The sequence below is a fragment of the Zonotrichia leucophrys genome, unplaced genomic scaffold (assembly GCF_028769735.1).
Source record: "Zonotrichia leucophrys gambelii isolate GWCS_2022_RI unplaced genomic scaffold, RI_Zleu_2.0 Scaffold_302_63830, whole genome shotgun sequence".
In the NCBI taxonomy this organism is placed as follows: domain Eukaryota; kingdom Metazoa; phylum Chordata; class Aves; order Passeriformes; family Passerellidae; genus Zonotrichia; species Zonotrichia leucophrys.
In genome coordinates, this window is record NW_026992507.1 from 1 (window position 1) to 12,025 (window position 12,025).

General features: G+C 49.0%; 1 protein-coding gene across 1 annotated transcript; it reads left to right on the forward strand.

The window, feature by feature from the left end:
• Positions 1-2,705: 2,705 nt before the first annotated feature.
• Positions 2,706-8,309, forward strand: LOC135441462 (myosin-binding protein C, fast-type-like). Its single transcript, XM_064701009.1, has 5 exons — positions 2,706-2,744; positions 4,766-4,925; positions 5,924-6,060; positions 6,807-6,993; positions 8,284-8,309. Exons 1-5 carry the CDS (start codon positions 2,706-2,708, stop codon positions 8,292-8,294), a joined length of 534 nt encoding a protein of 177 aa, XP_064557079.1. The 3' UTR covers positions 8,295-8,309.
• The last annotated feature ends 3,716 nt before the right edge of the window (positions 8,310-12,025 follow it).

The following is a 12,025-nucleotide window of genomic DNA, read 5'->3' on the forward strand; positions in this document are numbered from 1 at the left end:
ATATTACGAATTTTACGAAAATAGAAACATTAGGAATAGAGACATTAGGAATATAGACATTATTAGGAATATAGACATTAGGAATATAGACATTAGGAACATATACTATGTTATTAACCCCAATAAACGTTGTTGTTCTATTATATGTAGTAGTTTGATATATATATAATCTTTTTAAATGAAATACCGAGCTTACTTAAATTGACTGCAGAATTGATAATGAGTGCACCATAAAGGTGCAGAGGAACTTGGTGGGGAAAAAGTGAGAATTATGGGTGGGAAAAGTGAGAAGGAAAGGGTGGGAAATGTGAGGGACAAAATGGTGGGGAACGTGAGGGGAGAAAAGGGCGGGAAATATGAGGGGAGAAAAAGGCTGGAAAATGAAGGCGAAAAAAAGATTAAACTTTAGTGAAAAGGATGGGAAATGAGAGAAAGAAAAGATATGAAACAGAAGGGGAGAAATGGTGGGAAACATGAGGGGCAAAAAGGGCAGGAAACATCAGGGGGAGAAAATGGAAGAAAATGTGAGGGGAAAAGGTGTGGGGGGGATGTGAGGGGAGAAAAGGGGGGAAATGTGAGGGGAGAAAAGGGGGGAAATGTGAAGGGAGAAAAAGGCAGCAAATTGAAGGCAAAAAGGACAATAAACTTTGGAAATGAGAGGAAGAAAAGGCATGAAACAGAAGGGGAGAAATTGTGAGAAACATGAGGGGAAAAAGGGGGGAAATGTGAGGGGAGAAAAAGGGGGTGAAAACATGAGGGGAAAAAAAGGTGGGAAATGGAATTCAAAAAGGAAAGTAAACTGGAGTGAAAAGGAGGGAAATGAAAGGAAGGAAAGATAGGAAACAGAAGGGGAGAAAAGGTAGGAAATGTGAGGGAGAAAGGGGTGGAAAATGTGAAGGAATGAAGGAAGGAAACGTGAGGGGAGAAAAGAGCAGGAAACGTGAGGGGACAAAATGGTGGGGATCATGAGGGGCCAAAAGGGCAGGAAATCTGAGGGGAAAAAATGAGAATTGGAAGGCGAAAAGGACAGTAAACTTGAGTGAAAAGGGCAGAAAATGAGAGGAAGAAAAGATATGAAACAGAAGGAGAGAAATGGTGGGAAAGATGAGGGGAGAAAGGGGAAGGAGCCATGAGGGGAAAAAGAGCGGGAAACGTGAGGGGAGAAAAGGAGGGGGGAAATGTGAGGGGAAAGAAAGGTGGGAAATGGAAAGGCAAAAATGGAAAGTAAATTGGAGTGAAAAGGACTCACTTTATGACGGAAATTAAAGGAAGGAAAGGTACAAAACAGAAGGGGAGGAAAGGGAAATATGAGGGGGAAAAAGGGTGGAAAACATGAGGGGAGAAAAGAGCGGGAAACGTGAGGGGACAAAATGGTGGGGATCGTGAGGGGCCAAAAGGGCAGGAAATCTGTGGGGGAAAAGTGGGAATTGGAAGGCGAAAAGGACAGTAAACTCAAGTGAAAAGGATGGGAAATGAGAAGAAGAAAAGGTATGAAACAAGGTGAGAAAAGACGGGAAATGTCGGGGGAGAAAAAAGCAGGAAACATGAGGGGAAAAAGGGTGAAAAACGTGAGGGGAGAAAAGCGAATGAAACATGAGGGGGAAAAAAGACAGGAAACAGGAGGAAAAATGGGTGTAAAAGATAAAGGGAAAAAATGCAAATAACATGAGACCAAAAGTGATGGGAAATGTGAAGGGACAGAAGGGCGGGAGGTGTGAGAGGAAAAATGGTTGGAAGCTTGAGGGGAAAAGGGTGGGAAATGTGAGTAAAAAAGAGGAAAATGTGAGAAAAATTACCAAAAAAAGATCTCTGGGGCGCTTGGATTCCTTAATGCTGCCACGGCCAAAGCAAATCCTTGCAGTGGATTCTGTGGGAATTTGGGGGGTCCTGCTTGGTCCCTCCCAAAATCACACAGGGAGGGGCCCCCAGATTTGTTCCATTTTGGACCCTTTTTTGGGGGTGTCTCAATTTTTTGGGGGACGGGGTCGCGCCCTTAAGACCCCAATTTTGGGAGGGGTCCCCAAATTCTGGGGGAGCTTGCACCCTTGGGATCCCAGTTTTGGGATAGTCCAAATATTTTGTGGGATGGTCCCTTTTTTGGCGGGGGGGGGTCACACCTTTGGGACCCCAAATTTTGGCTGCGATGGTTGCACTCCAAGGTCGTCTTTTTTAGGGAAGGGTCCCCAAATTTTGGGGGAGCCCCATTTTTGGGAGGGGGGTCTCACCTTTGGGTTCTTTTTTTTTGCAGGCATCCCTAAATTCCCAAATGTTTGGGAGGGGTCGCACCCTTGGGAACCCAAACTTTGGGGGGGTCCCCAAAATTTTAGGGGCGAGTCGCATTTTCCAGGGTCTCTTTCCAGAGGGGTGGACCTCAGGTTTTTGGGGGGGGTTCTTTTACTTGGGGGGGTGTCGCTCCCTTGGGAACCCAAATTTTTGGGGTTTCGCACCCCTGGGACGCCAATTTTTTGTGGGGGGGGTCCCATTTTCGGGTCCCTTCACCTCGATGCCATTTTTCCGGTGGGAGGGGCGGAATTCTCGCTCTCCTCGCTGTTCCCGTTGCCATAAAAACCTCCCATTCCCATGGCAACCGCCGTTCCCCCAATATCCACCTCTCCCTCGCCGCTGTTCCCGTTACCATGGGAACTGCTCAACACCCCCACCGCTGTTCCCACGGTTGAGCTTCCTCCCCCCGCGCTGCTGTCGCCATGGAAACTCAGTATCCCTCCCTCCGCGCCGTTCCCATGGTAACCGCGCATCCGCAGTGTCCCCCCCCGCGCCGTTCCCATGGGAACGGGAACAGCGCGGGGAGGAGAAACCCCCCCCCGGGACCTGGGGCGGTTTTGGGGCGGTTTTACGGGATTTTTGGTCTATTTAGGGTCAGTCACACCCCAAAACCATGAAAAGCACCAAAAAATACCCCAAAAAACCCTAAAACCACCCAAAACCCTCAACCCACTCCAACCCAGCTCAAACCCTGTACACCAGCCCCAATCACCCCAAACCCATCCGAACTCCCAAACCACCCCAATCCCTAAACCCACCCAAACCCAGCTCAAACCCCTAAAGCCAGCCAACACCTAAACCTCCAAATCCACCAAACCTCCAAAACCCACCCAAATCCACCCAAAACCCGCCCCAAAACCCCTAAACCCACCTGAAACACAGCTCAAACCCCATAAAACCACCCCAAACCCACCCAAAACCCATCCTAAACCTCCAAAACCCAACCCAAATCACCCCAAATCCCTGCCCAAATCCACCCTAACCCCTAAAACCCACCCCAAATCCCCCTAAACCCACCCCAAATCCCCCAAAACCCAACCCAAATCCCTCCAACCGCCCCCAAACCCACCCCAAATCCCCCAAAACCCAACCCAAATCCCCGCAAACCCAACCCAAATCACCCCAAACTCCCTAAACCCACCCCAAAACCCCTAAACCCAACCCAAACCCACCCCAAACCCCCCCAAACCCAACCCAAAACCCCCTCACATCCATCCCAAATCACCCCAAACTCCCTAAACCCACCCCAAATCCCCAAAACCCACCCCCAATCCACCTAAACCCACCTCAAATCACCCCAAATTCCCCGAAACCCAACCCAGATCACCCCAAATCCCCCTTAACCCACTCCAAACCCACCCTAACCCCTAAAACTCACCCCAAATCCCCCCCCCAAATCCCCCCAAACCCCCAACCCCTAAACCCCTCAACCCAACCCCCAAAATCCCCCCAAAACCCCTCAAATCCCCCCCCAAAACCAACTCCAAAACCCCCAACATAAACCCCCAAAACCTTCCAAAAACCGCCTCAAATCCCCCCAAAACCACCTCAGATCCCCCCAAACCGCCTCAAATCCCCCCCTCAAAACCCCCTCAAACCCCCCAAAACCCCTCAGCTCCCCAAATCTCCCCCAAAACCCCCTCAAATTCTCCCAAAACCAACTCAACCCCCCCCCCCAAAAACCACCTCAGGACCCTCCCAAAACCACCTCCAACTCCTCCAAAACCCCCTCAGCTCCTCAAAATCTCCCCCAAAACCCCCTCAAATCCCCCCAAAACCAACTCAAATCCCCTCAAAATCAACTCAAAATCATCCCAAAACTAACTCAAAACCACCCCAAAACCCCCTCAGCTCCTCAAAATCTCCCCCAAACCATCTCAAATTCCCCCAAAACCACCTCAGATCCCCCCAAACCCCCTCAAATCCCCCCCTCAAAACCCCCTCAAACCCCCCAAAACCCCTCAGCCCCCCAAAATCTCCTTGAAACCTCCTGAAACCCATCTAAAACCCCCCAAACCTCCCCAAAACCATCTCAAAGCCCCCCAAAACCCCCTCACGACCCCCCAAAACCCCCTCAAATACCCCCAAACCACCTCAAACCTCCCCAATTCCTTTCCGTCTCCCCCAAAACCGCCTCAACACCCCCCAAAAAACCCTCAGCTCCTCAAAATCTCCCCCAAAACCCCCTCAAATTCCCCCAAAACCAACTCAAACCCCCCCAAAACCCCCTCAGATCCCCCCAAAATCACCTCAAACCACCCCAAAACCACCTCAAACCTTCCAAAAACCACCTCAAATTGCCCCAAAACCACCTCAGATCTCCCCAAAACCAACTCAAAACCCCCCCTCAAAACCCCCTCAAACCCCCCAAAACCCCTCAGCCCCCCAAATCTCCCCCAAAGCCAACTCAAAACCACTCCAAAACCCCTCAGCTCCCCAAAATCTCCCCCAAAACCCCCTGACGCCCCCCGAACCCCGCCAGGAGTGGTTCACGGTGTACGAGCACAACCGGCCCCTGCGCTGCACGGCCTCGGAGCTGGTGATGGGCAACGAGTACCTGTTCAAGGTGTTCAGCGAGAACCTGTGCGGGCTGAGCGAGAAACCGGGGCTGTCCTGCAACACGGCCGTCATCCCCAAAGCGGGTACCCCCAAATTCGGGGCGTTTGGGGGGGGTTTGAGATGGTTTTGGGGGGATTTGGGGGGGTTTGAGGTGGTTTTGGGGGGTTCGAGGTAGTTTTGGGGGGGCTCAGTGAGAAACCGGGGCTGTCCTGCAACACGGCCGTCATCCCCAAAGCGGGTACCCCCAAATTCGGGGGGTTTGAGATGGGTTTGGGGGGATTTGGGGGTGTTTGAGGTGTTTTTGGGGGGGTTTGATTTGGTTTTGGGGGGTTTGAGGTGATTTTGGGGATGTTTGAGGTGGTTTGAGGTGGTTTTGAGGTACATTTGGGGGGATTTTGGTTCAGTTTTTGTGGATTCAGGAAGATCCCTGTGACCCCCAAACCCACCCAAAACCCAAACGCCAAATTTTGCCATTAATTGCATCTTGTGATTTTTAATTAATTGAGAATTAATAATTTAGAGTGTTCAACAGGGAATATTAAAATTGTAAAGCATTTTTAGGGGCTCACCCACACTTTGTGCCCTCACCTTGATTAAACGCCCCCTTATTCCAACCTGGGGGTGGGACCCCAACCCTTGATCACCCCCAAAGTGTTTTTGGGGTGCCCCTAACCCAAAAGTATCCCCAAAACACAAAACTCAAATTTTGAGGGGTTTTGGGGCAGTTTAAGGTGGATTTGGGGTGGTTTGAGGTGATTTTGGGGTGATTTGAGGTGGTTTTGGGGTGCATTTGGGGGGATTTTAGTTCAGTTTTTGTGGGTTCAGGGAGATCCCTGTGACCCCCAAACCCCCCAAATTCTGCCATTAATTGCGTCTTGTGATTTTTAATTAATTGAGAATTATTAATTTAGAGTGTTCAACAGGGAATATTAAAATTGTAAAGCATTTTTAGGGGCTCACCCACACTTTGTGCCCTCACCTTGATAAAACCCCCCCTTATTCCAACCTGGGGGTGGGACCCCAACCCTTGATCCCCCCCAGATGTTTTCGGGGTGCCCCTAACCCGCTGTGGCCCCCCCAGAGCTGCGGCTGAAGCCCCCCCAGTACCAGGAGCACGATTTCCGCTCGGCGCCGCAGTTCCTGACGCCGCTGGTGGATCGCAGCGCCGTGGCCGGATACTCCACCGCCCTCAACTGCGCCGTCAGGGGGCACCCCAAGGTCTGGGGGGGGTTTGGGGGGACCCCCGGGGGTGGGCAGCCTGAGATTGGGGGGGTTTGGGTGGAGATTTGGGGTGCTGGGTGGGTTTTGGGGTGTCCCAATGGGGCTGTGGATGCATCCCCAGGTCTGGGTGTTTTTGGGGTGGTTTAGGGGTACCTTGAGGTATTTTCGGGGTGCATTTTGGGGTTCCCTGACCGTGTCCCCCCCCCCTCCCAGCCCAAGGTGGTGTGGCTGAAGATCCAGGTGTGGGGTTCACCTAGAGAGGGTTTTTGGGGTGTCCCAATGGGGCTGTGGATGCATCCCCAGGTTTGGGTGTTTTTGGGGTGCCCTGGGCTATTTTTGGGGTGCATTTCTGGGCTCCCCTGACCGTGTTCCCCCCTCCCAGCCCAGGGTGGTGTGGCTCAAGATCCAGGTGTGGGGTTCACCTGAGGAAGGGTTTTCGGGGTGTCCCAATGGGGCTGTGGATGCATCCCCAGGTTTGGGTGTTTTTGGGTGGTTTTGGGCTGTTTTTGGGGTACCCTGGGCTGTTTTCGGGGTTCATTTCGGGGTTCCCTGACCGTGTCCCCCCCCTCTCCCAGCCCAAGGTGGTGTGGCTCAAGATCCAGGTTTGGAGTTCACCTGGGGAGGGGTTTTGGGGTGTCCCAATGGGGCTGTGAACTCAGCCCCGGGTCTGGGTGTTTTTGGGGTGCCCTGGGCCATTTTCGGGGTGCATTTCGGGGTTCCCTGACCGTGTCCCCCCCTCCCAGCCCAAGGTGGTGTGGCTCAAGAACCAGATGGCCATCGGGGATGACCCCAAGTTCCTGGCGCGGCACAGCCAGGGGGTGCTGACGCTGCTGATCCGCAAGCCGGGGCCCTTCGACGGCGGCACCTACACCTGCAGGGCTGTCAACGAGCTGGGCGAGGCCCTGACCGAGTGCCGCCTCGAAATTCGGGGTGAGGGGCGCCCCAACATGGGCCGGGGGTCCCCACAATCACGGGGGGGGTCCCAAGAATCGCGGGGGGGTCCCCAAAATCGGGAGGGGTTCCCAAAGTTTTGGAGGGGAGGATGTGAATACCGTTGTGAACACCTGGGGGCGGAACGGCCAGGGGAAGAAGGGGCACCCCAAAATTTGGGGGAGGTCCTGATCGATTTTGGGATGAAGGGGTCCCCAAAATGAGGGGGGTCCCAAAATCATTGGGGTCCCCAAAATCGGGGGGGGTCCCAAAATTTTGGAGGAAGTCGTGAATAGCTGGGGGAGGGTTGTGGTTCCTGGGACTGATTTTGGGATAAGGGGGCTCCCCAAAATTGGGGGGGGTCCCCAAAATCGGGAGGGGTTTCCAGAATTTTGGGTGGAGGTTGCAAATACCATTGTGAACACCTGGGGGAGGAACGGCCATGGGGAGAAGGGGCACCCCAAAATTTGGGGGAGGTCCTGATCGATTTTGGGATGAAGGGGTCCCCAAAATGAGGGGGGGTCCCAAAATTTTGGAGGAAGTCGTGAATAGCTGGGTAAGGGTCGTGGTACCTGAGATGATTTTGGGGTGAGGGGGATCCCCAAAATTGGGGTGGTCCCCAAAATCTGGGGGAGGCCCTGACTGATTTTGGGGTGAGAGAGTCCCCAAAATGAGGGGGGGTCCCCAAAATGGGAAGGCGTCCCCAAAATCAGGGTGGGTTTCCAAAATTTTGGGAGAGGTCGTGGATATTTGGTGAATATCTGAGACTGATTTTGGGGTGAGGGGATCCCCAAAATTGGGGTGGGGGTCCCCAAAATCTAGGGGAGGTCCTGAGTGATTTTGGGGTGAGGGGATCCCCAAAATGAGGGGGGGTCCCCAAAATCACAGGGGGTCCCCAAAATCGGGGGGGTTCCCAAAATTTTGGAGGAAGTCGTGAATAGCTGGGGGAGGGTTGTGGTACCTGAGATGATTTTGGGGTGAGGGGGCTCCCCAAAATTGGGGGGATCCCCAAAATCTGGGGGAGATCCTGATAGATTTTGGGGTGAGGGGGTCCCCAAAATCATGGAGGGTCCCCAAAATTTTGGGAGGAGATCATGAATACCTGGGGAGGGTTTGTGATTACCAGAGGGAGAAAGGGCTCTCCAAAATTTGGGGGAGCTCCTCAGGATTTCAGGGGGTCCCCCAAAATTTTTGGGGTACCTTGGGAGGGGTTCCTGATATTGGGGTGGGGGCATTGTGGGTTTGGGGGGGAATTGAAGTCCCCTCAATGTTTTGTCTCTCCCTTCACAGTGCCCCAGTGATGGTGACAAAAAATGGTGAGGGGGTGCTTCATTTGGGGTGCTATTAATTTTAATTAATTAATTTTAATCAATTAATGAATTAAAACCTCCCCTATGTAATTAGGGGGTTTGATTGGGAAGTTTAATTGGGGTGTATTTAATTGGTGGGGTTTGGTTGGGAGGATTAATTGGGGGGTTAAATAGAAGGGTTTTACTTGGGTTTAATTGGGGTGTTTTAATTAAGGGGTTTAATTAGTGGTTGCTTTAATTGGGGGAGATTAAATGGAGATGTTTAATTAGGGATGTTAATCAGGGGTGTTTTGCGGAGAAAAGAAGAAACCTCACAACTTGTAAAAGTTGTAAAGCCCGGTATGCTTTATTATGACTCGCGCCGGACGCAAGACTCCCCAAAAGGGCATGCGTGCCCCTGGAGACTCCGAGTCCCCTTTTTATCCCCCCTTCCAAATGCATATGCATACAGTTTCAAATTAAGTTCATACATATTCATTCCACATGACATTTAGCACTAATTCTTCTTTATCGAAGGAATTCCTAAGTCGGGGGCAGATTGACTTCGTGGTTTTTCTGTTTTTCTTTCTCTGTCTCCTTGCTGTCTCTGGAACGCGGCCTCTCCTTCAGCTTTAGCTCCACAGACCCTTCACCTCTCCTAGACACTTTACCTAGTTCAGGATGGATATTCTGTCTCATTCCCCCCTTTCCTAGGAAATAAGTAAATTCTTTTACTTAAGGAAAATTTCCACTACAATAAGTGTCTTTTAGCGCTTTACCATGTACATTTGACAAAGAGGTTAGTACGGCTATTCGTTGTAGCATTCTACAGTTCTAAATTAACAATGTAATAGATAATCCTAAGCTTATCCCAACTAATATTAGTAAAACTAGAATAGGGTGGCACAACTTATCAAAGATTCCATTTGCAGTTGGTGATCACCCAAAGATCACATCTCACCAGTGATTATCCGTATTTTATTCTTTGTAGAACTCTGGTTATTTCTTTTGTACCATGTTGGACAGTAATTAAGGTTTTCTTTCCACTTTCTCGGATTTCTTTCAAGACTTCTAATAGGTCTTGGTGCTTAATTAATTGTTTTACCAATGTAAGGTTCACCCCGATAGGGGTAGGTGGTAGTCTGTGATACATTGTGTAATTGGCTGTAATCAGCTGGTGGGATGTTACTGGTACCAAATACAAAAAATCACACCCAATAATCTTAACAAAATTACAAATACAAATACAGAGATTAGAATGGTTTCTACTAGACAGAATAAAATCATTGCTATTAATTTGTACAGCAGCACAAGCAGTTCTCAAACATACACCCTTTTCCAGTATATACGAGCACAGTTTTCTGGTCAGTGACTGGATGAATTTCAAAGTGACAAATACTCTGTTCAGTGTCCAAACACATCCTGGGCATTAACAGTATTGCTTTCACAAATGAATCCCATTTGTTCTCTAGTAATGCAGGATTCTAAGTTTACTACCTGCCACTTTTCATTCATCTTTTCGTGCCCACACTCTGTGTTCTGAAGGATAGAGTGTTGTTTCTTCATGGTTTAATCTTAGGGCAATGATGGGATGGATAACATAAACAGTGGCATTACATATGGTAAGCACAAAGGCAGTGGCCACATTAGAAATAGGATCATAGGTGAAATTCACCATAATCCACCAGGATTAAAACTTCCTTTCAAAATCAATTGCATTATCCCATTCAATTTTCTGAATTTCAGCTGGAAAATTACCTTCACCCCTTTCCTATATGATCAGAGCTGCTGTTGCTTGTATCTATAACTGTGCTTGTATACAACTGAAAGCTAAAGACACATTATCTTGAACTATACTAAGTGCTTCTACTATCAATTTGTGGTCTTGGTCCCCGGCCTGTTCATACTTCTTTACTTTGGCAGTACTTTTGAAATCTGTCACTGGCTAGTTCCTAATGCCAGTAGAGATTACTATAAAGGCTGCTTCAATTTTGTTAGGCTACCTGCTGCAGCAGCCAGTTTATTCATCAGTATTTCTGAATCAATTCCATTTAAAACTCCTAATCTTGTCCCTAATATGCCAGTTAGATGTTTGTTATGGGGAACAGGAACTGCTTTCTGTCCATGATCATCCCTCCCTGCCAGAGGGATGTGCTGGGCTCCTACTACAAATTCAGACACACTTCACAAGTGTATCTGACAGAGGTTTAGGTCATACTTGAGACAGATGTTTGTTCTGAAATGTAGAGACTTCAGGGAATCTTAACTTCTCTCTCTCCCTCCAAAGCACCTGATTTCCCAGATGTGTGGCAAGCAGGAATGTCTCTCCTGGTCACCCACCTTGCCCTTAGCTAAGATCAAGCTGTGGACTGTGTTCAGGGCAGAAGATAATGGAGGGGAAATCTTGAGAGAAGAGCCTAAATTCATTGCCTACAGGCTGTATCAGGGTGAAATTACACCAACTGTCTGATTCACTTAGGTTATCACAGACTTCCTGGTGTTCAATACACCAGGGGAGGTTCAGACACTAATTACATCTGGTCTCTCATAAGCCATCCTTTTAATGACTAAGCACTTTACTTTGATTTCTTCGCTTCAGATTCCTTGAAGTGTTCACAGCTCCTGTTCTTGCTATTCTTACTCCTCACATACTTGATTCTCGTGGATTACTACAGTAGATATGTTTAATATAAACCTTCTTTATCTCAGAAGGTTTTCCTATGGATCCAGTATACTGATTAAACGCCAGGGACCAAGGCCATTCAGCATTGCTTTGGGTAGAGGTACTCTCTAGTTCTAAAACTTCAGTTATAATTCCATACAAAACAATTCTGTACACTAAAGTATGAGCTACTCCCGACCGCAATATACTCATTTTGCCCGAGTAAGTTTTAGTCTCAGTTCATTGTCTCCTGGTGTCACTCCTGAAGGGGCTTCTGGGCCTTCTTCACCTGAGAGTGATGGATCCAGCATTCTGCTCCTTGATTTTGATTGCAGTGAAGGTGGTGAGAGGTACTTGCAGTGGTCTCTCCCACTGTGGTTCCGAAGTCTTCTCTGTAAGAGACTTAACATATACATCAACCCCAGGCTATCCAACTCCCTGCTCCGAGTTCCAGCCACAAGTTTCTCAATTACTCTGAGTTGTTTGCTTAATGCCACCATGTAAGTGGACATTCTGGACATTCCCCTTGTATTCTATTGTCTTCTATAAGGCATTCCAAAAGGATTCAGCATTCCTTTAGCTCAAAAGGTTTAGTTTGAATTTGCAATAGTGCTAGTGGAAGAGCTTCTTGCCCCAGTCTTATGATTTGCTGCTTAATCAAATGATTCATTCTCTCCCCCTGGCCGCTTGATTGGGGGCAGTATGGGGTGTGAAGTTCTTAATCTATGCCCAGATGGCTACTAATCTGTTGCACTGTTTTGGAAATGAAAGGTGATTCTTTATCTGAGGATATTGTGGCTGGAACTCTGAAGCGTGGTATTATCTCTTGTAAAAATGATCTGGTCACCTCTTGAGCTTTGACAGTTCTGGTGGGGAATGTTTCTGGCCACCCTGAAAATGTATCTATTAATACCAGTAAATACTGATACCCCCCTTTCCTTGGGAGTTCTGAAAAGTTGATTTGCCACTGCTGTACAGGCCCATGGCCTCTCCCAGTCTGACCAAGTTTTGGCCCGGGGGTATTTTGAGGTTAGTCTGGAGGCAAGGATCACATTATCAGCTCACCTGAGTGATAGTGGCA

What these genes read in the sequence shown, in the direction of transcription:
- LOC135441462 (XM_064701009.1), top strand. Translation starts at nt 2,706, where the DNA reads ATGGAAACTCAGTATCCCTCCCTCCGCGCCGTTCCCATG. An exon ending in GGCCGTCATCCCCAAAGCGG is followed by an intron (nt 4,926 to 5,923) that starts GTACCCCCAAAT and finishes TGGCCCCCCCAG; the next exon opens with AGCTGCGGCTGAAGCCCCCC. An exon ending in CCGTCAGGGGGCACCCCAAG is followed by an intron (nt 6,061 to 6,806) that starts GTCTGGGGGGGG and finishes CCCCCCTCCCAG; the next exon opens with CCCAAGGTGGTGTGGCTCAA.